The sequence below is a fragment of the Urtica dioica genome, chromosome 8 (genome assembly GCF_054948205.1).
Source record: "Urtica dioica subsp. dioica isolate 48M chromosome 8, U.dioica_male_clone48M_v1_H2, whole genome shotgun sequence".
NCBI classification, from domain to species: Eukaryota; Viridiplantae; Streptophyta; class Magnoliopsida; order Rosales; family Urticaceae; genus Urtica; species Urtica dioica.
The window spans coordinates 12620830-12646385 of record NC_142763.1 but is presented as its reverse complement, the minus strand read 5'-3'; the positions used below and the strand labels follow the sequence as shown (position 1 = coordinate 12646385).

Here is a 25556-nt window from a genome sequence, read left to right as displayed (position 1 = left end):
AAATATTTTATGAATACTCTTATAATTATTCATCTCGTTAATGTGAGCAACTCTAAAGCTGTTAAGCATCGATTCGTCTTAACATTTATCAATTCTTTTTGTCTATTTTTTCGTGACCTTTGAATTATTTATTGTTATTTAAAAGGGTGGGCAACAAAGTCATGTAGAGGTATTGATGCTTAAAAAATATATATAAATAACGGAGTCTATATTATATAGCCTACAATGTTCTACTTCCTTTGTGTTTTTTTGTTCAGTACTTTATAGGTTGCGAAAAATATCTATAAAATAAATACATCAATATTATTTATATGCAATTTAAATCAATTTCTGTTATAAATAATCTATTTCAAATTAGAGAAATCTTTATTATTCATAATCATCTCCCTCCATTGAAAATCAAAAGAACCCCACAAAAAAAATCTTCGTAGAAAAAGTGAAAACAACGACTTATTAACAATTATTAACGAGTATTAGCTGAATAATAAAAGTAGAAATCCAAAACTATTGCAAAAATCCAAAATTTTAGACAATATTTAAACACAAATTACAAGATATATTTACAACGTCAATGTTGTGAGAGGTCATCTTACACGTGAAAATTACATAAGTAAAAATTATATAATTATATAAATAAAAATTACAAGATATAATTTTTAAACGTCAACATTGTGTTTTTTAGGATTGAACTTTCGTCCTCTCGAAGATGTCAACTTACATGTGAGAGGTGTTGCCACACGAGCTAAATTCTTTGGAGTGCATAATCTATTTTTTTACTTACCTAATATCCTTCCGCTAAAAATTATGAAACGTTTACTGATATGAAAATTCTAATTTTTCAAATTGGCTTGATTAGTATAATTTGTTTACAAACAATATATTGAGCATCTTATAGTCAAACTTTGATGTCACCGTCGTCAATAGGTTGTTAGAAATGGAATAGATTTTGATTTTTCAACATAGTCATTAGTCAATCTTTAGCTTTAATTATAAAATCGTCGGCCATGTGAACACAGTTATTCATTAGGGGGGGGGGGGGGGGGGTATTTTTATTTTTTGAATTTGTTTTTTTTAGTCATAATCCGGTTATTGGTCTCGTTTGGCATATCGTTATTTAAAAAAAAAATGCTTTTATTAAAAAAACTGACAAGTATTTGGTAAACTGTTTATAAAACAGTTGTTACTGATAATAAAAGTTGATTTAGCGTATGGTAAAATAAATATATTATAATAAAAAGACTAAAAATAGACATGTTCTTAAAAATTAAATAATAATTATTTATATTTTTATTTATATGCATATATATATATATGAATAATATTTTTTTCTAAAAAAAATCAAAGAGAAAAAAAGATAACGTAACAAGACAAACTACTATTGGATTCCAACGGCCAACGATATTCTAATAAAATGCACAAATCATTTTTGAACAAGTTTCACTCTTAGATAGAAAAAAAGATGAGACAGAGAGAAAAGTTATGTATTAAAATTCTCACAATTTACGAAGAGAGATAAAATTTAAAATATCATACAAATGACTTAGAAACACTTTGTACGAGGATATTACGGTAATTTGTATAGTAAACTTAAAAACATTTTTTTTTTCAAAAGCTAAAAATTCTAGTTTTTCCATCTTATGTATAAAATCTAAAATCGCTTTTGAAGTTTTTTGTAAAAACAGTTTTGTCAAACACCAGATAAGCAGTTTAGCTTTTTTCTAAAAAAAAAAACAAGATATTTTAATCTCAACCAAACGCAACCATTATTAGACTATTTTATTTTATTGGCTAAGTACTATTGTTATTATTATTTGGTAGAACAATGGAGTGCATTGTATATGAGTTGAACAATATTGTCAGAGCTTTAACTTGTTTTTGCGCACGCCTATTTTATTTTATGTACATTGTCTTTCATTAATCCATTATTTGTAATTTTACTTTACTTGAATAGGACTACCAACAAAAATAATATTTCAACTACAACTTTATCCTATTTATTCAGCCGTGGAATTCAGTCGTTCATAACTTCAAGTCCGCAATTTCAAGTACAACTTTTTTGAAAGGTTACGTGCAACTTTATATACATTTCAAATGCGAGCATGTCTTCAAATCAGCTATTTAGTAACAAAAAATGAAAATGAAATGATGACGTGGCATTTGAATTATTAACAAACAAATTTCCTATAGCAACCTAAAATAAATTGAAATATCACCAGAATGTGTAAAAGTATTATAAATAATTAAAATTGAAATATCACCATATTAATTGGCCATTGAACCATTAATCTCGGTATCTTTTTAAAAATAGCTCAAATTTTATTTTATTGAAAAAAATAATCTACTAAATTTATAGTAAATTAATTAATTAAAAAAAATAAATTAACGTTAAAACTTAACCTACATATATACACACACAAAGGAAGTGGGATTGTTTTTTGTGCCTACCCCAAATTTGAAACTCGATCAATTTTCTTGTCATTCCCTAATAATTGTAATTGTTTACGGATGTGGCGATATGTTAAGGTCTTATAAATAATTTTGTTATTGATTAAATAAAATAATAAAAAAAAACTGCGAATCTTTCTTGATCTAGATTAGAACCCTTGCAGCAGTTGTTCTCAGCATCTAAAAATATATGTGAAAATCATATCCAATATTGAATTTTTGTCTTTAAAAAAAAAACGATGGATGAACGCTTTACATTACGCAAACAGCGGACTTTAAATGTCAATAACTATTTTTACCCTTACTTCATTTATTTCCCAATTATTTTTAGGTTTTGCTCTGACCATGACTTCTTTTTGTCACGGGGATTGTCGTTGTCCGATAAACTAATTAACGTATATAGTATACGGTTAACATACATTTGAGATATATCATTTAATCAATAACATATATATATATATATGTGTGTGTGTGTATATATATATCAATCTCTATCATATATATTTTATTCAACCATATACTACTAGTTATTATATACAGTATACTGATTATGTGATATTGTATAAAATATATTGATAATGTGGTTATTGGATACTGTAAGCGTCGAAGTTACGGTTATTGGATATTTTTAGTGACGACGGAGATGGCCTCCCATGGGCATTCGAGTTTCGATGTAGCGGCGCGATATTCTTTATATACAATATATTGATACCACGTGTAGAATCCGCCAAAGTGTTAAATCGGTCGGCGTATCAGAGAAAAGCGTCTGAGCCACGACGGTGACGATCTCCCACGGGCATCTCGTAGATTTGGAGCACGTTGAATAAGAGCATTTCAGTCCTAAAAAAATAAAATCCGTTGTTTTCGTAAAATAGCTACAAAAATTCGTTGTTTCCGTAATTTCTAAAAAAATCGATTTTTTTTTTTTTTTTTTTGTCTTTTTTCATCTTCACAATTTTAGCATGGCCAAAATATTACGCCCTCTAGGATGCTCTCTTTATTCGTGGACTGGTTGTCTATCAAATTCAAAAGGTATTGAGATGAGAATAATTTTAAATTATGACCTTTTTAATATTTTTGGACCAAAATTCAATATGTCAAAATTAATCTAAAACTATGATTTGTTATTTTGTGTAACTACTCTTTAACTTTTTTTTTTTCTAGTCATTTATCATTTCATTCCTCTCTCTCTCTCTCGTACTTGGTTGAGTTTTATTTATGTTTTTGAGTTGCTGAATGCTCACAGAAGCAAGATGTGTTCTCTTTTTCGTTCATTTTCAAACGATTTTTTTTACAAATTTTTCAGATCTCTAATCTTGCTCCGTGAGCATTCAACAAATCAAAAACAAAAAAGAACTTACCCGAGAGAGAGAGAGATAGAGAGAGAGAGAGAGAGAGAGAGTTATGAGGGCAACTCCAACCCATTTCCCATATTTTGTGTTAATTCAACACAACTTTTGTGTTAATTTAGCACCAAATTTTTTTCCAACTCCAATCACAACATCAAATTTCATACTAAAAATACTATTCATCATTATTATATTATTAAAATTATACAATCTCTTTATTAATAAATAGTTTAATAAATAATTATAATGTTTATATTTTTTAATTAAGTGATTAAAATTATTTATTACTTACCAATATTTAAAAAAAACTAAAATAAATAAAATTATGTTATTGTTTTAGTTTTTATTTTATTTTGTGTGTTTAATTTAAACTTTGTAATCTATGTTTAAATTTTTATGTATTGTTATTTTGTTTTAATGTATTTTTGTAGTCAATTTATGAATTTTGGTGTTTTAGAAATATTTGTAAAGTTATATATATATATATATATATATATATGTAAATAAGTAAAAAAAAAAAAAAAATTTGCCGTGTGAACAGTGTCACGCCAAATTTGGCGCAGCACTGTACAACACTGCAAATTTGGTGTTGGTTTTGCAGTGTGGTTGGAGGAAAAAAAATGGTATATTTGGTGTTTTAGAGTGTGGTTGGAGATGGCCTGAGGGAAATATACAAATGCAATATGTTAAGTAAATAAAAAACTAGATATAAAAGAAAAATAAATAGATATTTTACTGAGGGTATTTTGTAAGAAAGTCATATTTTAGATTAATTTTGACATATTTGATTTTGGTCTAAAAAGTATTGAGATATGATAGTTTAGGAAATATCTCTTCTGAGATACTTTTCATTGGGCTTTTGCTGATCCAAAATAGTAGAAACAGTACATAATAGTGTGATGTTAAAACTAATTACAAAAATAACGTGTCTAAAGTTGACATCATAAAAACAGTTTTTTTTTTTGTAATTGTAAAGAATTTTTTTATTTTTATTTTTTATTTTTTATATTTACATATTTTAATTTTCTAAAATCTTGTTCACGCTTTGGGCTCTATTTAACTTTTGTTTACTAAAGATATCATTTTTAAGGATTTAAAACGATTACTGTTTATAGTTGTAGAAAGTATGTACTTTAAAAACTACGGCTATTCCTGTAATTTTCCCTCGATCTGGGCTAGACAAACAATGCTACAATCGCTTCATCTAGGCCATGAATATGGTCATAATAAAATATTTTGTTGTTTAATCAAGCGTCTTTTAAAAAAAATTATTTAATAATTAGCCCAGAAAAATTACAAGTGCGGTGGAAAGATCATTGATATAAGATGTTGCGTTTATGAGAATGATCCATCAGCTCAAAATGATTGAACTCATCTCAATCAAGAAGAATGGTTTTTTATTTATTTATTTTATTTTATCAAATCTCACGATCATAGGATAAATTAAAACCATATTAATTTTTTTTTAATAGTGATCCATGATTAGACCACATAATTCCTGTTCCATTGTAATGGACATATGTTATATAACGAGCTATATGTGTTTTTTTTTTCCCCAATCCTATAATCTCCTCCATAAAACATATACATTTTTTTTAGATTACTGAAGTCTAGAAAAACACAAAAAAAATTCACTGTTTAAAGCCGTTCCGAGTCACTTACTCGCTAACATTCTGAGTCAACTATCAAAATTTCGATATAACTTTGTTTGACAATAACCAGAGTTAAAACTCCTGATTCACTTTGCCTGTACTCGTGACTTTGGTTATAGCAGTTTCAATTCCTCATATCCACTTATTGAAAATGGACTTGCCATCTTTCAAATGATTGTTAAAAAAAAATCTTACAGGCGAGAGCTTGTGATATTCAGCTTTTCATTGATAAACAAAATCCTTTATTGCAGTGGTAAAAATGTTGGGGCAACGTTGAATTATAAAAGATTTTGAATTATAACTTATGCTACTTTTATTTGATTTAAGGGCCGACGTTGATATTATCTATCCGTGCAAATTTCAGAGCCATATTTTGAGAAGTCCCGCCTCAGGCGTTTCATAAAAAATCCCATGAACCGTATATATATATATATATATATATATATATATATATATATATATATATATATATATATATATATATATCGTTGTTGGTGTATGGACTCTAATTAGTCGTCGAGCTGATGAGCAGATGAGTTGAATAAGACCTTTCGACGATAATTCGCGGATCGATCTACGGGGTGGTAAACCCCTTCCCGGGGGTCGTAGGAGGCAGAGCTTTCTGGGCGAAAATCCTATTGTAAGGTTTATTAGTTTAGGATATTTTGGAAATTTCATGTTTGTCTATTAGCCTTAGCGTTTTTTTTTATAAGTATCTTGTGCATAGATTTTTTTTTTGTAGAGCGCTACAGAATTATAAACACCTTTTATCTCAAATTTGGGTTTAGTGAGAACTGACATCATCAAAATAAAGGTAATTTTCGCATTTAAAAGTGAGCCATTATAAATTTATACGTGTGTGGTATATGTTCTTTGTGTGTTATTTGTATATGTCGAATTTGGGATCAAATCTTAACGCATATCATCAATCGTTCGTTTGATTATGTGTTCATTACACTACCACGTTTTCTCATATAATCAATCAACCCATGAAAGTCACATATATAATCCCAAAAGCAAAAACATGCACCTCGTGAAAAACCCACCCCATGAAACACGAAGCTCTAGAGGGATATAAAAATCGCTTGGCTGCCAAAACATTAGCAATAATAATAGCAAGTAAAATTATGGAGTATTCTATTGCTATTTCTTTGTCGTAACTCGTAAGAGCATCTTTAATGGTAAGCAAATACCATATTTGCTTAACTTGCCACATAAGCAATTTAAGCTACAACTAATTTAAGTAAATTTGTTCTCTATTGGTAAGCTAAATCACTATCTTAGCTTAACTTTATCCCACATGTCAATAATTAATATTTTATTATTATATTCTATTCAATTCCCACTTATTAAATAAAAAAAAATTAAAAAATTAGTCCATTTTTTTGCTAAGCTAGTAGCTTAGTTAAACAAAGTAGCTTAGTTAAGCTAGTAAATAAAGTGCAAAACAATGGTAAGCAACTAGCTTACAATTTTTGCTAATTGCTAGCAAGTCCTCACAATTGTTAAGCTACAAACCATTAAAGATGCTCTAAGGCAATTATCGAGGGAGTTTTATCAACAACAGTGTATATAATTGGCTATACGTTGTTGTGGGCCCCACATTGTTTATTTTGTTGTTTTGAATCACTTTTGATTAAATCCACAGAATCATCACAGAGCTTCACTGATAGTCTCAACTCTCAACTCAGTCCATTTTCTTCTTTTTCGACGGCTTTCTTTCTTTTTCTGAGATGTAAGTTCAAAAATCTAATTCCGTTTCAGTACTTGCTTCTGTTATGCTTATGCGAATGCGTTTTTTTGAGGGTTTCGGTTTCTCTTGGTGCTTGGATGGTTAGGGATTTCGAAGGTGGTTTGAAGGCAATGGACGCCGAGCAATTGCGAGAGTGTGGCCATAAGATGGTGGATTTCATCGCTGACTACTACAAGAACATCGAATCTTTCCCTGTTCTCAGCCAAGTTGAGGTGTTTATTTTTCGTTTCATGTCTCTGTAGCCTTAACGTGTTTGATAAATCGGAAATCCTTACTTGCGCTATGTTCAACGTTTTTGGAAAAGTACTCTGTAATCTGATAGGATTATTAATTTATAATTGAATGGATGATTACACCAAATGGACTTCCACTGTAATACCTAATCATACTTAAACGTGATCGTTTGAATATGATACTTAATTTGCCTTTTCCAACTCTAGCAGTGAATCGATACAAAATCTATACAATGGCATTGTGATATTCAAGCAGTTGATGTTTACCAGTTATTTTTTTAATGAGCTTTGTTTTTTTGGAAGCGAATTTGTAATATCCGCACGACTTTTCTAGCTTTTGGTTCGTGCTATTCATAACTCCATGATTGCCCTAAATCATTTAGCACAAAGTTTGTTTCTGAAATTTTATGATTCTCTCAATTATTACGTATCCGGATCATGTTTTCGGTGTGAATAAAAATCCTGTGTATGGATTGGTAATTTGACATAATCTTTTCAGCCCGGTTATCTGCCCAAGTTATTACCGGATTCCGCGCCTGCTCATCCAGAGACTCTGGAACACGTATTTGACGGTGAGGTTTCGTAACCTTCTTTCTGAAATTTACGTTTACATAAAAACTCAAATGCTCTGAGATGGTTGTGCTTAGCCTATGTTTATAACATCATTTTGAAAATTTATCGATGGTATCTTAATCATAAGCCCTTCGGTTCCCAGATTCCTATGCAATAGTTCTGTATTTCTTTTCCTTTCCCTTTTCTCTTTTAGTGTTTATGTAGCAGATAGAAACATATGTCATGTGTTTTCAATCAGAATCGCAGATATTCAGCGTAAAATATTACCGGGGGTGACTCATTGGCAGAGCCCGAATTATTTTGCATACTATCCTTCTAATAGTAGCATTGCTGGGTTCATGGGCGAGATGCTCAGTGCCGGTCTGAACATTGTGGGGTTTAGCTGGGTTACTTCACCAGCGGCTACAGAACTGGAAATGATTGTTCTCGACTGGCTCGGTAAAATGTTAAAACTTCCAGAGGAGTTTCTTTCATCTGGTAAGAGAAGTCAATTTTTTTTTCTTCTTTTTCTTCATCATGTACGCAGATTGAAGAATTTGTATGGCTACATTATATATGATTTATGGAAAGCTTGTTGGGTAAAACGACGCAGGACTAGGTGGTGGAGTTATTCAAGGCACCGCAAGCGAAGCTGTTCTGGTTGTCATACTAGCTGCTCGAGATAAGTTCTTGAGGAAACATGGGAAGAGCTTCCTCGAGAAACTCGTTGTTTATGCATCTGATCAGACCCATTCAGCTCTACAAAAGGCCTGTCAGGTATTTTTAGCAGATACTCCAAATTTTTAGAAGAGATGTTTTCAGCCAAGCACATAATAATTTTCTTTTATCAGTTTTTTCAATTTGATTTCTTAGCTCGGTAGCTCGAGAAAGCAGTTGTGTACATTGCATGGTTGTTTGAACGAGCTTTGAGGTTCTGATGGTTCTTTTTTATTTTTTCTTTTCTTTCATGAATACTTATGGTTTCATTGGTAGATAGCTGGTATTTATCCGGAGAATTGTAAGATGTTGAGAACCAATTCTTCAAATAACTACGCCCTATCACCTGATGTACTTAGTGAAGCAATCTCAAGCGATGTTTCCAATGGTTTGATTCCGTTCTTCTTGTGTGCAACGGTAAGAAATGTCAACTTTTACCACTTTGCCTGAATAATTCACATAATAATCAACATAAACTCACTTTTACACTAGAGTAAATTTTTGAAGCAGATTCTGAGTAGTGAGCTCTTTGCAGATCGGAACCACTTCATCTACAGCCGTTGATCCCTTGTCAGAATTAGGAAGGATCGCCGAGGTAAAAGAATCAATCCTTTCATTCCTAATCAGAGGACATTAATCTGCATTTAAAAAAAAATAAAACCCTTGAATTTTGCTAGCATACCGAGTATGTTCTGCTTTAGTGCGAAATAGATAAGATTGTATAGAGCCTCCAGGTAATATCACCACACTACACGGTTTTACGAATCATTTCAATGCATGTGTATTTTAGGTATCAACACGTTTTAACGTTCGTAATTTATGGTCTCAGACTCATGGAATGTGGTTCCATGTGGATGCCGCATACGCTGGGAGTGCTTGTATATGCCCCGAACACCGCCACTATATTGATGGTGTCGAACGCGCTGACTCATTCAACATGAACGCACACAAATGGCTTTTGACTAACTTTGACTGTTCAGCGCTCTGGATCAAGGTAGCTCTAGCACGGCATTTATTTGAAGTCATTTTTTCATTACCTCATAATCTCCTCTTGTATTACCAAGGTTAAGACATACACGTTTCATGTGCTGTATTATCGAATATAAAAAAAGTGTTATAATACATAATTCCAAATAAAATAAAATTGATGTGTTGAGTTGCTGAAAACAGGATAGAAATGCGTTGATTCATTCTCTGTCTACAAATCCAGAGTTTTTGAAAAACAAGGTAGGTCATTTTGCTACAATTAATGTCAAGATTTCGTCGCCAAATTCAGGGTTTGTTTATGTATGATTGTGCTCTTGACACTGCAGGCCTCCGAAGCAAACCTGGTTGTGGATTACAAGGATTGGCAAATACCGCTTGGACGTCGATTTAGGTTTGTATTTCCAAACAATTATTAAGAAGATCCAAATAATAGATGCGAGATGGAAGGCTGTTTAGTGTGCAATGCTCTATCCTATTCTCATTTATTCGTTCGCCGAGCAAAGATTCAAGAACACCATTGCTTATCTTCTATTTGTATTCCAGATCACTGAAACTATGGATGGTGTTGCGTCTCTATGGCGTGGAAAACCTTCAACGTTACATCAGAAACCATATTAATTTGGCTAAACACTTCGAGGAGCTTGTCGCTCAAGATCCTAGATTTGAGGTAAAAATAAAAGAACTTTTTAACTTGGTATTTTCTTGATGTACAGATCTTACATCTAGTCCCTATCATTTGACCATTTTCTATTTGGCTCCTTAAGTGTAGAAAATTATCATTTAAAAGTTCTTCAGGCTTCTATATATCTAAATGTCAAAAATCCCATATAGAACCTTTTTTTAAAGGTAAATTTCAGACTTATGAACCGAATTTTGACTCATGTTATAGAGCAGAATAAGTTTTTAATTCAGACATAAATCCATCACGGGACTATTTTTTGAAATACCTACCAGACACAATTATCTGTTTTATGCAATATTCTCAATGACTTTATTCATCTCTGCAGATTGTCGCACCTCGTCTATTTTCATTAGTTTGCTTCCGGTTACTGTCCACTTGCAAAGAAGAAGATTGTTCCAACAAACTCAACCAGAAGCTGTTAAACATAGTCAACTCGTCGGGAAATATTTACCTTTCTCACACAGTAAGCTGACTAGTAATTTCCACGTTATGAAAATGAAACTTTCAAACAGTTACGTCTCTAGTTTGGAAAAAGATTGCAAGACTTCAGTATTTTCTCGAAGATAAAGAAAAGAGACGAATGTGCAGGTTTTGTCTGGCTTATATGTTTTGCGATTTGCGGTCGGAGCTCCATTAACTAAAGAGAGGCATGTGACTGAGGCGTGGAGTGTTCTCCAAGATAAAGCCTCTTCTGTCCTCGTGGGAACTCTATAAGGAATATCTCTGGGTTCTTTTAAATTAAAAAAAATAAAATAAAAGGTAAGGTTCAATCGTTATGGGACCAGTATCAATTTAAGTCTATTCTTGGTTTTTGTGCGTGCACTTTAGTCGTGATTATTTAAACTGTAATCCTTTGCATGTTTGAGCACTATTGGGTCATGTCAAGTTTACTTGGATTATTATACGAGACTTGGAGGAAATGGTGTTTATGTTATTTGTTCTACACTTTATGCCACCAGGCTCTGCTCTGGAATTTTTGAGACCTAAACAAATTTATTTTATAGGCTTTTTAATATTTATTTTGACTCTATATTTCAGACTTGAAATATATTTATTTTTGGACTTTTTTCCACATGAATTAAACCTAAGTATTTAATGGGAGTCTAAATCCAAAACAATTGGTTAACCCGGTTTGCACCAGTTAAATTTAACATTTTAGTCTTCAAAGACTTATTCTGAAGCATTTAAGTTCTTTTATGAGCTAGTATGTGAGCCAAAATACATTAACAGTACTTGTTTTAGCTAGTTTATGAGCGAAAATATTACAAAAGACGAGAAAAAAAAAATCTCAAAATGCAAAATGACAAAGAACAGCGGCAAGAGAGAGAATATCTGCAGTAACGAGTCCAACATTATTCGGCAGAATAGTCTTCGTGTTGACGAGAGTCACCGTTACCTCGCAATCGGATTACACCAAAAGCTTTGTAACACCGTTCCTTCTAGCTTCCTTCAAGCTTCGGCGATAGCTTCCGCCATCAAAAGATAGAAAAGCCAGACAAGAGGGAAACAATACCCATGCTCATTCCCAGTGACGGATTTACATGGACCCCCCTCAATTTTTTTTTAACATTTTTTACCAATTTTTAAATTTTTTTTAAAAAAATTACCCTAAAAGTTTACAAATTAGAGCATCTTGAGATTTTTTTTTCTTTTTCAAATTAGCCTCATCTGAATTTTGTTTTTCAAATTTGCTCCTCTTGGTGTACTTTTCTGGATCCGTCACTACTCATTCCGATATAAAAAAAAAAGAATACCCATATTCATTCTTCATTTATTTATCTTATTTATATAATATTGCTATCAGAATCATAGCCTAGGATATTGTTAATGCGATTTCTCGGATAACATTCATGGGACACGCGTCGGAGTGCGAGCTTGCGATGTGTCTCGATCTTGTGTTGTCGGGATCACGTTTCCTTAGGTCCCGAAAGAGTGGTGAATGCTTGCTTCCACTTGAGAGTCTTTCGGATTGATGATTATGTTCTTCTCACTTTCTTCATTGTTTTCTTCAGATTTCTCATCTTCTCTTCGTTATCTTATCTTCGTCTTGACTCTTTCTTCTCTTCTTTCAGTCTTCGTCTTTGTCTTTTTCTTGATTTTTTCTCCGTCTTCATCTTTATTTTTTTCTTGATCTTTTTCCGTGCTTAGGGCGTATTGAGTGCTTTGAGAGCGTTTAGATTTTTGTGTTCTTTTTCTCTTGAATTTTTTGGGTGTTTGGAAATAAATCTTTTGCTTTTGTATTGGGTTTCTATATATATATATATATATATATATATATATATATATATATATATATATATATAAGAGAAGTTGTAATATTTTTCTTCTCTTAAAATTGGTTGTTTTTTACTCCTAAAGTATGTGTGGTATTTATAGGGAGACTTGAACCTTAAATTGTCCAAAAATGTGGTTTCATACCTTCAAGGATTTTCTTGGCTCAGCCTTGAGAGCTGTTTTGTGGCTTAGCCCTCGGAGTGGCTCAGTCCTTAGCGATGTTGTGTGGCTCAGCCCTCATAGCCCTTAGAGCTGTTTTGTGGTTCAACCTTTAGAGCTGTTTGGAGCTCAGTCTTCAGAGAAATTTTGTGACTTAGCTTTCGGAATCGGGTTGTGGCTCAACCTTCAGAGAAGTTTTGTTATGAGTGTCGTTTTTCACTTGTGAAAAATGGTGAAGAACGACGGCATAATTGATATCTTAACAGAGACAGAGAGAGAATTGATTGATGAGAACGAAAAGAATTTTCTCAATTGAGTGAATACAGAGTACTCAACTAACTCCTCTACCAACTGAGACGTGGCGCTATATTATTGGTGCATAAATACACACATGGATCCTGGCTTGACTCTCACGTGTCACAGCTCATTGCTAACACTAACCATTTCTTTGGACCGACCGATACACATACATGACCAAAAAAAAAAAAATGAAGTCTTCGTCTTCATCTTCATCCCGGTCGTCTTCGTTGACGTACGATGTGTTCTTGAGTTTCAGGGGTGAAGACACGCGCAACAACTTCACCGTCCATCTCTACGCGGCCCTGACAGGCGCCGGATTGAACACCTTCATCGACGACGAGGAGCTTCCGAGAGGCCAAAACATCAGCGAAGAACTAGTCGCAGCGATCCAAGGCTCGAATCTCTGCATCGTCGTTTTCTCCACCAATTACGCCCAATCGCACTGGTGTCTCGAGGAGCTCGTGGAGATCGTGGAACGCCAAACTAGCGCCAAACAGATAGTCTTGCCGGTATACTATCACGTCGATCCTTCGGATGTGAGGAATCAGAAGGGAAGCTTTGATCGACACTTTAAAAATCACGAAATTCGGTTCGATTCAGCTCACTTGTTGCGGTGGAGAAAGGCTCTCACGGTGGCTGCGGCTCTATCTGATGAGTTTGACTTGAGAAAACCTAAATATCGGTATGTAAACTAGTTTCCTTAACTAATAACCTCTTATACCTTTATTTTATTTATCTATCTATCTGATAACTTTGCTAAAAAATGTTGAACGATTCATTTATATTTCTTTCTTTGCATTCTAGAAAAATAATTTTAGTGTTACCCGTTGATATATATATATATATAAAAAAAGAGTGTTATAGTTAAATAGTCGATATAATATAAATAACACGTTTTAATAATTTTTTTTACATGCGACTACTAAACTTTTTAAAAGTGATAAATTATTTATATAAATCGTATGTTATTGAAAATTTGAAACTTAGGTTTAAACTTATCTATATATATATATATATATACTCTGTTCAGGGTCAGTATATGCAATGGATTAATTACTACTTTATTCTTTCAAATACTTTAGCTTTCAATAATGTTATTGGCAGGTACGAAGCAAAAATGATCCAGGAGATTGTAAAATTCGTTTCAGGGACACTAAACAAGACGAAGCTATTCGTCGCCCCTTACGCCGTTGGAATAAAGTCTCGTTTAAATGATCTCAGATCAATGCTGGCTATCGAAGAACATCGGGACACAGTTCACGTGATCGGAATTTTGGGTTCGGAGGGAATCGGAAAGACAGTGATAGCCAAAGCCGTTTACAACGCCTTTTCTCGACACTTTGAAGGAAGCAGTTTTCTCGCAAATGTTAAAGAGACTTGGAAACAACAACCCCGTTTTCGAGTCGGTTTGCAAGAAGGGCTCTTATCCGATACCTTGGGAAGGGAAGTAAAGATCGACAGTGTCGGTAGAGGAATCACGGTGATAAAAGAACGGCTTGGTCATAAAAAAGTGCTTGTGGTCATAGACGACGTAGAACATTCGGACCAACTCTGTGCGATTATGGGAAGCGATCCGAAGAGTTGGTTTGGTCCCGGAAGTAGAATTGTTGTAACCACAAGAAACGAGCGCATATTAAACAAAGCGGATTTCCTATACATAGCTGAAGAAATGAGTGACGTGGAATCTCTCGAGCTCTTTAGTTTTCATGCCTTTGGAAGAAGTTGTCCTACTGATGGATATTCGGAACTTTCAAACAGAGTAGTTAGTTATTGTGGAGGCTTGCCACTAGCTCTGGAGATTTTAGGTTCATTTCTTTTTGGTAGGAAAACACAAGAATGGAAAGCAACGTTGGAGAAATTGAGAGGGTTTCCTCAGCTTGGTATTCTACAAAAGCTTCAAAAGTTGGGACTCGTTTAACTCATGATTGTTGTATTAATTTAATCTATAGGATTGAGTTTATGTTTTCAACGTTACCAAGTAGTAAAGTCTCGAATCTCCTCCCTTACTCCAGAGGAATTTTATCACACATCTTTACATTCTTCTGAACGTCCAAATTTGCCAAGTAATTTTAAACTTTAGCATTGTCTGACCACATAGGACGAATTTTAAGTCACAAAATCAACACTTAACCAAGTACCAGCACTAGAATAAAATATTATCAACATATTTGATTAGGAATAAAAAAAAAATTGGCAACAAAATAAAATATAATAATAATCATGCTAAAAATCAACTAATTAAACATAAACATTAAAAATCCGCGATTAATTTCATAAAAACCCAAAAAACACATTCAAAATCGAAACCCTTATTTCGGTTCTAACAAACAAAAAATTGAATTCCGGATACAAACTTAACATTTGAGCAATAATCTTATTAAAAACTTAAGAGATTAGGCTTGGACATCAAAAATCCACCACTGATTAAAAAAAAAACACAAAATCTAAGCCTATTACTTAATCTGTCAGGATTTAAACACTTACCCGACCTCATGCGTGATTCTCGCTGGTACACGTGGAAGATTCAACTTCAGGCTGCATGAAATGTGAAGAAACCGGCAGAAAATGACAGTACCACATGAAGAACCTTCAGCGCGACGGGAAATGGAACCTAATTTTCGGTGTAAATAGTCAAAATGAGCTCGAGTTTCGTTTAAATACCACGGTTTTTTGCTAAAAATATGCTATGAACTAAGCCGGTTTGGAGGAACCGGGAACCAAACCGCTTCCAGTCCAGTTTACCCCGGTTCCCAGGGAAAACTCTGATTTTGTAAGGAACCGTACCGGGACTTGTCAAATTTTCGGTTCTCGGCCGGTTCTCTCTAGATTTCAAACCTTGCTTGAAATGCTAAAATTGTAAAATAGCCTATGTTTCAATATTTGTAGTGAAATAGCCAATTTAAATTATGTGGCAATTAAATAAAAAAAAAATTCTACCGATTTAACCTTGTTTTAAAAAAAAATAATCGGTTCTTTAAAAAAATATCCTTAAAACGTGGGAATTAAATAATTTTCCTTCCTTTTTCAGCAATTATTTATTCTTTCTTGTAAATCAAGCTCTTTTAATAATTATTAATTTTTTATTCTCAAAGCTTTAGAAAGACTACGCACGATTTGCAGCATTGTGACTACGTTATATCGTTGGTTGTCCGGTCAACACTTTAAATGTATCTTTCTACATATGATGATGAAAATCATGTCAAGCTTTGGAATTGAGAAAAGAGTCGGGGGATATGATTCAAAATATTCAAAGAATGCTCCGATACCAAAAATTCGGTCACGATCAGCAAGCGGTAGCTCGCATGCGAATAGTATAATTTTCATAAGAATCCGAAAAAAAAAATAGTTTTTGATTTACAAATTAGTAAGTCTTATAGCAACTTGTATAACATACTTTGCATATAAACTAGTAAGTCTCATATGTAAGTTACTTTTAACCCCGAGGACACCACACTTTTGCAAGTCCTTCTCAATATCGCACCATTAAGGTAGAATTGATGTCTTTGAACCATCTAGTTTACAGGGACTAATTATAGTCTATTATGTTATGTAGTATAGTCTATTAATAAAACATAAAATAAGAAATCTTGTAAAACCAGATTTTTAGTTTATTTATCTATTTTCCTTTTTTAAACTCCCCCTCCCTCGTAACCCTTGGCTGTCTCCCCTGAGGTGTAATCTAGACTTGGTCAAGGTGTAATTTTTTTTCCAATTCAATTCACTTTTATTGGACTTAATAAATTGAATACACACTACCCTACAACCCACTAAGTACAAATTACTAACCATGATCCACTATTTTAGCACACCACTTCAGAAGACACACCTTGATCTAATAATTAAAAGAATTCATCAATATTTGAACTACAAATTTGACCAGGTGGCTTTAATTACAAGAAAAACACACAAAATTTCATTTTCCTTCTGGTCGTATCCACGAAACCTCTTTTCGTGGCCGTGAGACGATCTATCATCTCTTCTATGTCATGATTTTGAAGTCGCCAAACAGCTTAATCAACTTCATGATCTACGAAATTCTTGGCAGTACGGTCAGGAGGAGTTTCTTGACGACGTAAACTTCATCCACTTTGTTGCCCAATATGCTTGGATGTCGTTGACGTTCGTTGTCAACTTCAGGCCGAAGTCATCCACCAACCAGGGGCGGAACCAGGAATTGAAGTTGAGGGTGGCCAAGAAAAAAAATGTCATAATACATAATTTAATTAAAATATTATATTATAAAAACTAAATATCATAAAAAATGTATCCTAATACATAATTTAATTAAAATAAAGAGCGTCTTGATTCCATATCACGAAAATCATCTATAATTGAATCTATGCTAAAGATCTCAACAATTTCTTTCTCAATATTAACGACAAACAGTCTAACGATTTCTGATCTATGTCAATGGTTGGTGAAAACAATATGTCCGATTTTCTTGTTTTCACCAACCATTGACATAGATCAAAAATCGTTGTCAATGATATGAAATCTGGAAGTTGTCGAACCTGATCAAAATGTTGAAGCTCCATATGCAACAATGTCATCTCATATTCCGCAAAATCTTCTGAGTAAAATTTTTGCACAAGCTTACATATATCATCACCTCTGAGTGATGCGCGCATCTCTTTTGGATCTAAAGCTGCACTGAGAATCATCAACTCCACCGTATTCTCATTAAATCTGCTATTCAATTCTTGCAGTTGAGAGTCTATCACTGTATAGAAAATATCAACTTTATAAAAATGCTCCACTGTGATGTCACGAGCCAATCCCCTCCGTGCAACATGAAAAGCACTAAAATTAGGCACTTCTATATTGACACTTCCACAAAACGATCTCACTTTTTCAACCAAATTGCTCCATCCATCATCTCTAAGGTTCTGAAGGAGTGACTTAGTTGATGAAACAAGATGCATTGCATTTAAAATATCTTGAGATTGAATCTGCAAAGCATTGCAAAGCATGCTAGTGATCTCTAGAATTTCTCTCATCGGATGCATAATGAAGACAAAGTAATAAGAAGTCATTGTCTCATAAGCTGAACCTGCTTCACCACGTTGGTTATGTGTAGCTCCATCATCAATGATGTTTAATAACACTTCACATGTTGCACTAAACATTTTAATCATACTAGAAATTGATTTAAAGTGAGAAGTCCAACGCGTATCACCCGGTCTTTGCAAAGAACCTATCTGGTTAAGGCCTTTCCCACTTTCAAGCTCTTCAATATTAAGCAAGTAGGCAATATTTGAGGAATGAACATCTTTAAGTTGATCGTTACGCTTACATGATGCACTCACAATATTGACAATAAAAGTAAGCTTAGTAAAGAAAAAACTCACATGATAAACTTCTTTGGACGCCGCAACTAGTGATAATTGGAGACGATGGGCAAAACAATGAACATAATAAGCATACGGGCAATGATTTGATACTAAGGCTTGCAAACCGTTCCATTCTCCACGCATGTTACTTGCACCATCGTAACCTTGCCCGCGTATAGATTGCACATCAAGACCATAACGAGTGAGCATCGAGAAAATACCATCTTTCAAAGTCAATGCTTTAGTATCTTTGACATGAAGTAAACCAAAAAAGCGCTCTTTTATGCAACCATCCTTGTCAACAAATCTCAATACAAGTGACATTTGCTTCCTTTTAGATTCATCTCTAGCTTCGTCCACAATTATACAATACTTCTGTCACGCCCCGGAAAAGATGAGGCGTGATTAGAATATAAAAAGAAACACTAATAAACTTTACAAAACTAACCCACGGTGCATACTCAGTTATTTACTTTACAAGTCCAAAGATAAAAGAAAGAAAACGGAGATATAAAACCAACCTTCGACACTTGATAGTCTATCCAGCGAAAACCATCAAACTCTCGACCACACTTTATCCCGAGGTCTTCCTAACCCTTCTCCTTCTCACATCCTGATTATAAGAAAAATTTGAGGAAATAGGGGTGAGCCTGAGGCTCAGTAGGTGCTATAGTAATGGTTTGATTTTTAAAAAGATTTTTGAAAATAATACTTAGCTTTATAATAATACTACTATTGTCACGTGTAAATCACCATACACGTACAAGTATACCTTGCAGAAAAGTAAATTGCAGAAATGTAAATGACAGAAATTTAAATTGTGTCTCTAGATACTTCTAAAACGTGTACTATCTCCTGAGCCGCCTGCCAACTTAACCCGTGGCAGTCCTCTGATCAGAGCAAGGTGCACTCTCCGCACCGTATACATGTGTGTGAAACCGGCTTGTCCAGGATATACGAAACATTTCATTTCGTAAATACGGGATATATGTATAATATCGAAAATATTATCAACTTCATTATCGGATATCCCGAGTTGAAGTACCGCCACATTTTCTAAAAACGGTTCTGGGTTTTGTGGCACGTTCACAAACATTTTCATTTCGAAAATAATATATACTTGAGGCCAAACCATAAAATCAGGAGAGAAGGGTTATAATAACCTACCTCGAGAGTAAGCGTCTTTGTCGCTTTTCCACGAGACGTTCGCTCGTCCTGTGAACCTGAACGTTCACTAATACCGAGAATCCAGACGTTCACTTACTCCGTGAACCCTCTAAACAACTTTCAGTCTTGAGTCCTATCACGGTAAATCAAACCGATCCTGAATCAGAATCCTGCGAGTAATCTATAATACGCAAACTCTAACGTACGATTTACAAATCGTAGAACCCAAAGACATATCCACTATAAGGAATCCAAGTTCTCAGAACAAAACTTCAAACGATACGAGAAAGTGTAAACTCGAACGAAAAACTACGATCAATCTCAAAACCGAGAAATAATCCCAATAAGCAAGCCTCGTTCTTCTCTTTTCCGAATTCCAAACGAAATATCAAATCTTATTATTACTAAGCTCGAGTAACCGAGAAATCAAACGTTAAATCACAATCGAGTCTTAACTCTTAAAATCCTTAAACGAGCTTAATAATAATAACGAAAAATCTATGTTTTCTTTTCTTTCCAACTTACATTAAAACCGATGTTACTAACGTACTAACTCGAACCGATTCGTACAAAATAACTATAAATTTCATAATTATACAACAATAATACAATAACTCGCTAAATCCTAAACGGTTGCTTCGCGAGCCTCCGAGCCAAAACCGAAACGCCGTATCCACCCGACGTCCTCCCGGTCTTGTTCGGCCTCGCCTCTCGACACTCGCGTTGTAGCTCCGTCATGTCTCGGGCCGCGTCCTCGTCGTCCCGAACCAGCTGTTTTGGGCTCTGCGTAGCCCGCCTAAGACGACCCTAGACCCTCGATAATAAAACTCGTAACGAAGACAAAACACGTTAACATATCATAAAAATCCCGAAACCTCATGAACTCCAAAATTTTCCAACCCTGAAATCCACAATAATAACTCTCAAATCATCACTTATCCATAATCAAATTTTCAAAATCAAACCACACGGCCAAAAGGAATTTCAAACCAAAATCATCATCAATTCGAACTCTATCACAACCCAATCTAAATGAAGCTCAAAATTGCTCTGAAAACATTTCAATCTCCTCAATTAACGCTCATGAAGAAAAGCCCCAATTTTGAACTACAAACCCTAACATCACGAAATCCATTTCGGGTTTTGATTTCTTACCCAATTCTTTCGTGGATTTGGACTCTCCGGGGTGTGTTCTCTCTATCCCGGTGGTTCTTTCTCGGGCGGCGGCCACGGTGAGCTCGCGGCGATTTCCTTTCCTCGGCGGGCGATGCTCGGTGTCGGGGCTGGGTCGCGCGAGGAAGAGCTGAGGAAGAAGAGTGAAGAAGAAGATGAGGGAAGGGTGATGGTGGACGGGATGATAAGGTTTCTCGGTGGTGTTTTTTTTTTTTTTCTTTTCTCTGCTCTCTTTTGCAGGTGGCGTGAGCGAAAATGAGGAGAAGAAGAAGAAGTTAATCGAAGAAGAAGAAAAAGGAAAGGAGAAGAAGAATGTAGAAGAATTCTTCAAATTGTTTTTACAAATAAACCCCTTGTACTTTCCTTTTCCATTAAACTGGCCCAGAACTCAAGTTTTCTTTCAAATGAGCCCAGAAAAACATGACGATTACATCCTTGTCACAAAACTTTGTGGCTTCAATCGTAACTGAACGAACATTTAATTTAGAGCTTCAAACCGAGAATTTTCTCGTACGTTCTCGATTAATTCAAATATATTCAAGGTTTCTCGGAAATAATTCTCGTCCTTGAGAATTTATCTTCTTAAATTATCTCCGGAATATTTCCTCAAAAAATAATTTATTACTCGAGATGAACTCGATAAATTCTTTATTCATTCCGAGATTTTCCATTACCTTAAAATATCTTAAATCACTCGATAAACTTATTACTCCAACCCAAAATGATGGAAACGATTCTTAGAAAATTAATTTACATAATTTTCTCGTCCTTTTGAAAAACTTAATTTACAACATTAAGCTTAAATTTCGAGTCGCTACAACTTCGCACAACCAATCTCTTCCCGGATATACTTTTTTGCTTTACTTGCCAAGACATGTAATATTTGCTTTTGTATCTTCGGTGATGTATATGACGCGTTTCGTGGAGCTTTATCCAAAACTTTTGCTACATCATCATTTAAAGCTGCTGAATATCTCAACAATTCTAAAAAGTTTCCGCGATTTCTTGATGTGCTAGACTCATCATGACCTCTAAATGCGCATGCCTGGTATGCAAGCCACTTAGCTACTTCAATGGAGGTTTTAAGACGAAGTCTATTATCTATTATATCTTGTGATATAAAATTCTCGAACTGGTTTTGAATATGAGCAGACTGATTCAAGAGATCTGACAAGGCATGTTGTGCCTTTTGATGAGGAGAATTATGATCCTTTCCAACATGTGCCACCAGTGAACAATTTTTCCCTCCCACTTTACTCCACGTCCGAAACCCATTAACAATGAATGCATTGGATCCTGATGGTCCATCTTCTTTATGAAATAAGAAGCACGGAAGACAAAATATAGCATCTATTGCAGGAGAATATTCCAACCATGATGAGAAGCGGGTAAACATAGATGACTGAAAACTTCGAGAATGTTTTTCACCTGATTTTGGATACATAGAAAGTATAGGCTGATATGGTCCATTCTTAATATAAGCTCTTCGAACTTCGTCACGCTTATCGAATGGATACTTCCATATTTGTGGTCGTAAACCTGGATCACGTTCTAATTTATCGATATCAAATTCGGCAACAACTTCAACTCTTTGCAATTTTGAAACATGATCCTTAGACTGTAACTGACTATCTGAATATGAAGATTCAATATTTTTTCTTTTGAAGAATGAATGAATTGTGGGTGTTTTCATCTGAAAAAAATAATGAATTAAAAAAAATAAATGAAGCTGTTTCCGCATGGTTGTCAATTAAACTATATAACAATACAAGTTGAATTTAAAAAAAAAAAAAAAGGCACTATCACAAGCAAAAGTATAATCTGCCGCAAATAGGCTATATCTAAAGTTCACAAATAGGCAATATACTTTATTTCAGGCTTCAACAAGCTATTGTTATATTATTATTATTGATCAGTTATTAAGTTTCTCTCATCAGATTGTAGTATAATAGTATAATACTGATAATCTATATTAGCGAATAATATTAGGATTCGATAGCTTAGGTTGATTTCTTGACCGCACTTCGTAAATAAAAAGATGGAAGATGATAATTGGGCAAGATGAAATAAATATTCGCTAATATAGATGATAATTAATGATATTAGGTTGATTTCTTGACCGCACTTCCAAATAGGCAAACATTGATAATTGTATATAATGTATAAAATAAAGTGAACTTTCTGATTTGCGGCAGAATTTTCTGATTTGCTGCAAGTATACAAAGAATTAAATAAATAAAAAAAACTTACCTCTGCTCTGATTTGCGGCAGGAAGTGGCAGAGAGGCAGAGCGCAGAAGTAAAAAGTAGAGAAAGATGAAGAATATGGTTTTTTTATAATTTAAATAGCAAACATTAACGGAAGCCCCGGTTTTGTTGGTTATAATTATTTTTTATTTATATTTATAATTAAAATATTATTATTTTCTGGAAAAGTGGGGGTGGCCCGGGCCACACCCGTAGCCTACGTGGGTCCGCCCCTGCCACCAACTCACCATCTTTCATACGAAGCACATCGAATTTACTCTTCAAAGTTTGTACCTTCGCCTCTTTGACGCGCTCCTCCCCCATGTGCATCGTCTTGAGCATCTCTCACGCTTCCTTAGCCGAGTCCTTCTCTGCCAGCTTTAACAATTTGTTTGGTAGGGTGGATAGATGGTTGGAGGGAGAGGAGTTGAAGGAAGGTTGAATTCCATTGTTTGGTTGAAAAGAAATTAGGGGGGAAATGATTAATGGGAGAAAATGCTCCCCCTTGAGTCCCACAAAAATTAATCATTCGGGATATGGAGGGATGAAATAACCAAAAAATTGGAGGAAATATTAAGAGAGCTACAAAGATAAATCTACCCTCACTTTTTTTTCACTTCTTTTTTTATATTATAAATTTGTATCTTCTTCAATCTTCCATCTTCCACACTCTCTTTCTTTCTCCACGCACACCCTGTAGTTCCAAAACAAAATATCAAGACAAAAGATACTTTATCAAACCTTCTTTTTACTTTTTAGCTTTTATTTTAACTTTAACTTCTTATTAAAATATCATCAATCCTATTATTTTAATATTTGTTTTACTATTGCATATTTAATATATGAATATGGTTTGTAGATGGATGGATTGGAAAACGAAAATGATATGGATGAAGATGAAAATTTGGATTTGAGTGGAGATGAGAGTATGAAAAACAATGAAATAAATCAAAGTTCTCAAAGTTTTAGAATGTTTTTAAGTGATTGGGAGAGACAGAGACGTATGGCAATTTGTTTGCTATTTGGTCAAATATATTTATATTATGGGTGTACTTCATCATTCTAAATATGTTGATGACGAGTTCAAAAATAGTAGTGAAGAAAGTCAAATAGTTCGAGATCAACTTATGCGCCAACTCATAAAAAGTGAGAAATGCAAGGATGTAATACGTATGAGCCCATTGGCATTTTCTAAATTGTGTGCATTACTATGAGATACCGATCGACTCAAAGACAACAAAAATTCAATAGTTGAAGAACGGGTTGCAAAGTTCCTACATGTGTTAGCTCATAATGTTAGAAATCGTACTATGTCTTTCTTTTTTCGTCGGTCGGGTGAGACAATAAGTAGGCATTTTCATGAAGTGTTGTGGGTAACTATTTCTATGGAAGACCAATTTTTAAGACAACCAAACGGAGTGGATGTCCCTGAAGAAATTTTCAACAACCATAGATTCTATCCATATTTTAAGGTAACAATTTAATTTTTTTTTTTTTTTTTGTATTTATTGATACTAAATCGTTATTTAAATTTTAGGACTGTGTTGGAGCGATCGATGGAATGCATATTCGGGTCAAAGTTTCTAAAAGTGAAGCACCACGATACCGTGGAAGGAAAGATTATACCACTCAAAATGTAATGGCCGCATGTGGATTTGATATGAGATTTACGTATGTTTTGCCGGGATAGGAAGGGACTGCGTCAGACTCGAGAATATTATTAAAAATGATTTGGTTAGAGATGATAAGCTTCTAATTCCAAGAGGTACAATTTATAAGTCGTATCAAAATTGTTCTCTTTATTTAAAAAATTAAAGTTATGGCTAGACTAAATTTTAACTTTGTTGACAGAAAAATATTACTTGGTTGATGCGGGTTACATGTTACGAAGGGGACTAATCACACCTTATCGAGGAGTACGATATCATTTAAAAGAATATTCTACTCGTGCCCCAGAAAATCCAGAAGAATTATTTAATCTCCGACATTCGTCACTTCGCAATGTTATAGAAAGATCATTCGGAGTTCTAAAAAAGAGATTTCCTATCATTTCGGGTGCAACAAAGCCTCATTTTGAAGTGGAAACAGTTATAGAAATTGTGTTGGCATGTTGCATATTGCACAACTATTTAATGGGTGTAGATCCCAATCAAGAATTGATTGATGAAGTTGATAAAGAGCTCCGTAATCAAAATCCGACTAGTACAAAAAAGACCTTTGGGTGCGACTTTTTTCGCACCCAAAAGTCAATTTTCGCACCCAAAGATATCATCAGGTGCGACTTTTCCGCACCCGAAAGTCCGCACCTAAAAGTCTTGGGTGCGAAAAGTCGCACCCAAAAGTCTTGACTTTCAGGTGCGACTTTCCGCACCTAAAGTCGCACCTAAAATGTCACCGAAAAAAAAATGGCGACATTTAGGTGTTTCTCTTCGAGAGGGACCGGATCTCCGTCGTCGCTCCTCGTCGCTCCTCTTGCGACTGGCTCCACAGCTTCCGAACTAGGGATACACACACACACACACACACACACACACACA

At 34.2% G+C, this 25556-nt stretch overlaps 3 protein-coding genes and 1 long non-coding RNA gene across 5 annotated transcripts; 2 read left to right on the top strand and 2 right to left on the bottom strand.

The window, feature by feature from the left end:
- The first annotated feature begins 7095 nt into the window (after positions 1-7095).
- On the top strand, positions 7096-11315 carry AAS (Pyridoxal phosphate (PLP)-dependent transferases superfamily protein). 2 transcript variants are annotated; one of them, XM_089622971.1, is made up of 13 exons: positions 7096-7181; positions 7285-7411; positions 7932-8004; positions 8252-8482; positions 8598-8761; positions 8978-9118; positions 9237-9296; positions 9531-9695; positions 9872-9928; positions 10015-10079; positions 10232-10355; positions 10696-10833; positions 10959-11315. In XM_089622971.1, coding segments are annotated over exons 1-13 (1473 nt in total). In that variant the 5' UTR covers positions 7096-7179; the 3' UTR covers positions 11085-11315. The 2 variants fall into 2 exon arrangements, with proteins under 2 accessions (XP_089479097.1, XP_089479096.1); XM_089622970.1 differs by having other exon boundaries at positions 7252-7411.
- A 1856-nt stretch (positions 11316-13171) lies between these two features.
- On the top strand, positions 13172-15072 carry LOC149388220 (TMV resistance protein N-like). The gene is made up of 2 exons (XM_089621882.1): positions 13172-13785; positions 14208-15072. The coding sequence occupies exons 1-2, from the start codon at positions 13274-13276 to the stop codon at positions 15019-15021; spliced, it is 1326 nt and encodes a 441-aa protein (XP_089478008.1). The 5' UTR covers positions 13172-13273; the 3' UTR covers positions 15022-15072.
- Positions 15073-16884: 1812 nt separating this feature from the next.
- LOC149388218 (uncharacterized) lies at positions 16885-23343 on the bottom strand. Its single transcript, XM_089622375.1, has 6 exons — positions 23268-23343; positions 21638-22405; positions 18452-18681; positions 18298-18391; positions 17615-18153; positions 16885-16935 (listed from the first exon to the last, which is right to left on the bottom strand). Exons 1-6 carry the CDS (start codon positions 23341-23343, stop codon positions 16885-16887), a joined length of 1758 nt encoding a protein of 585 aa, XP_089478501.1.
- On the bottom strand, positions 18770-21039 carry LOC149388219 (uncharacterized). Its single transcript, XR_016300574.1, has 3 exons — positions 20756-21039; positions 19601-19733; positions 18770-19046 (listed from the first exon to the last, which is right to left on the bottom strand). It is a non-coding gene; the product is annotated as an uncharacterized LOC149388219 (long non-coding RNA).
- Positions 23344-25556: the final 2213 nt, after the last annotated feature.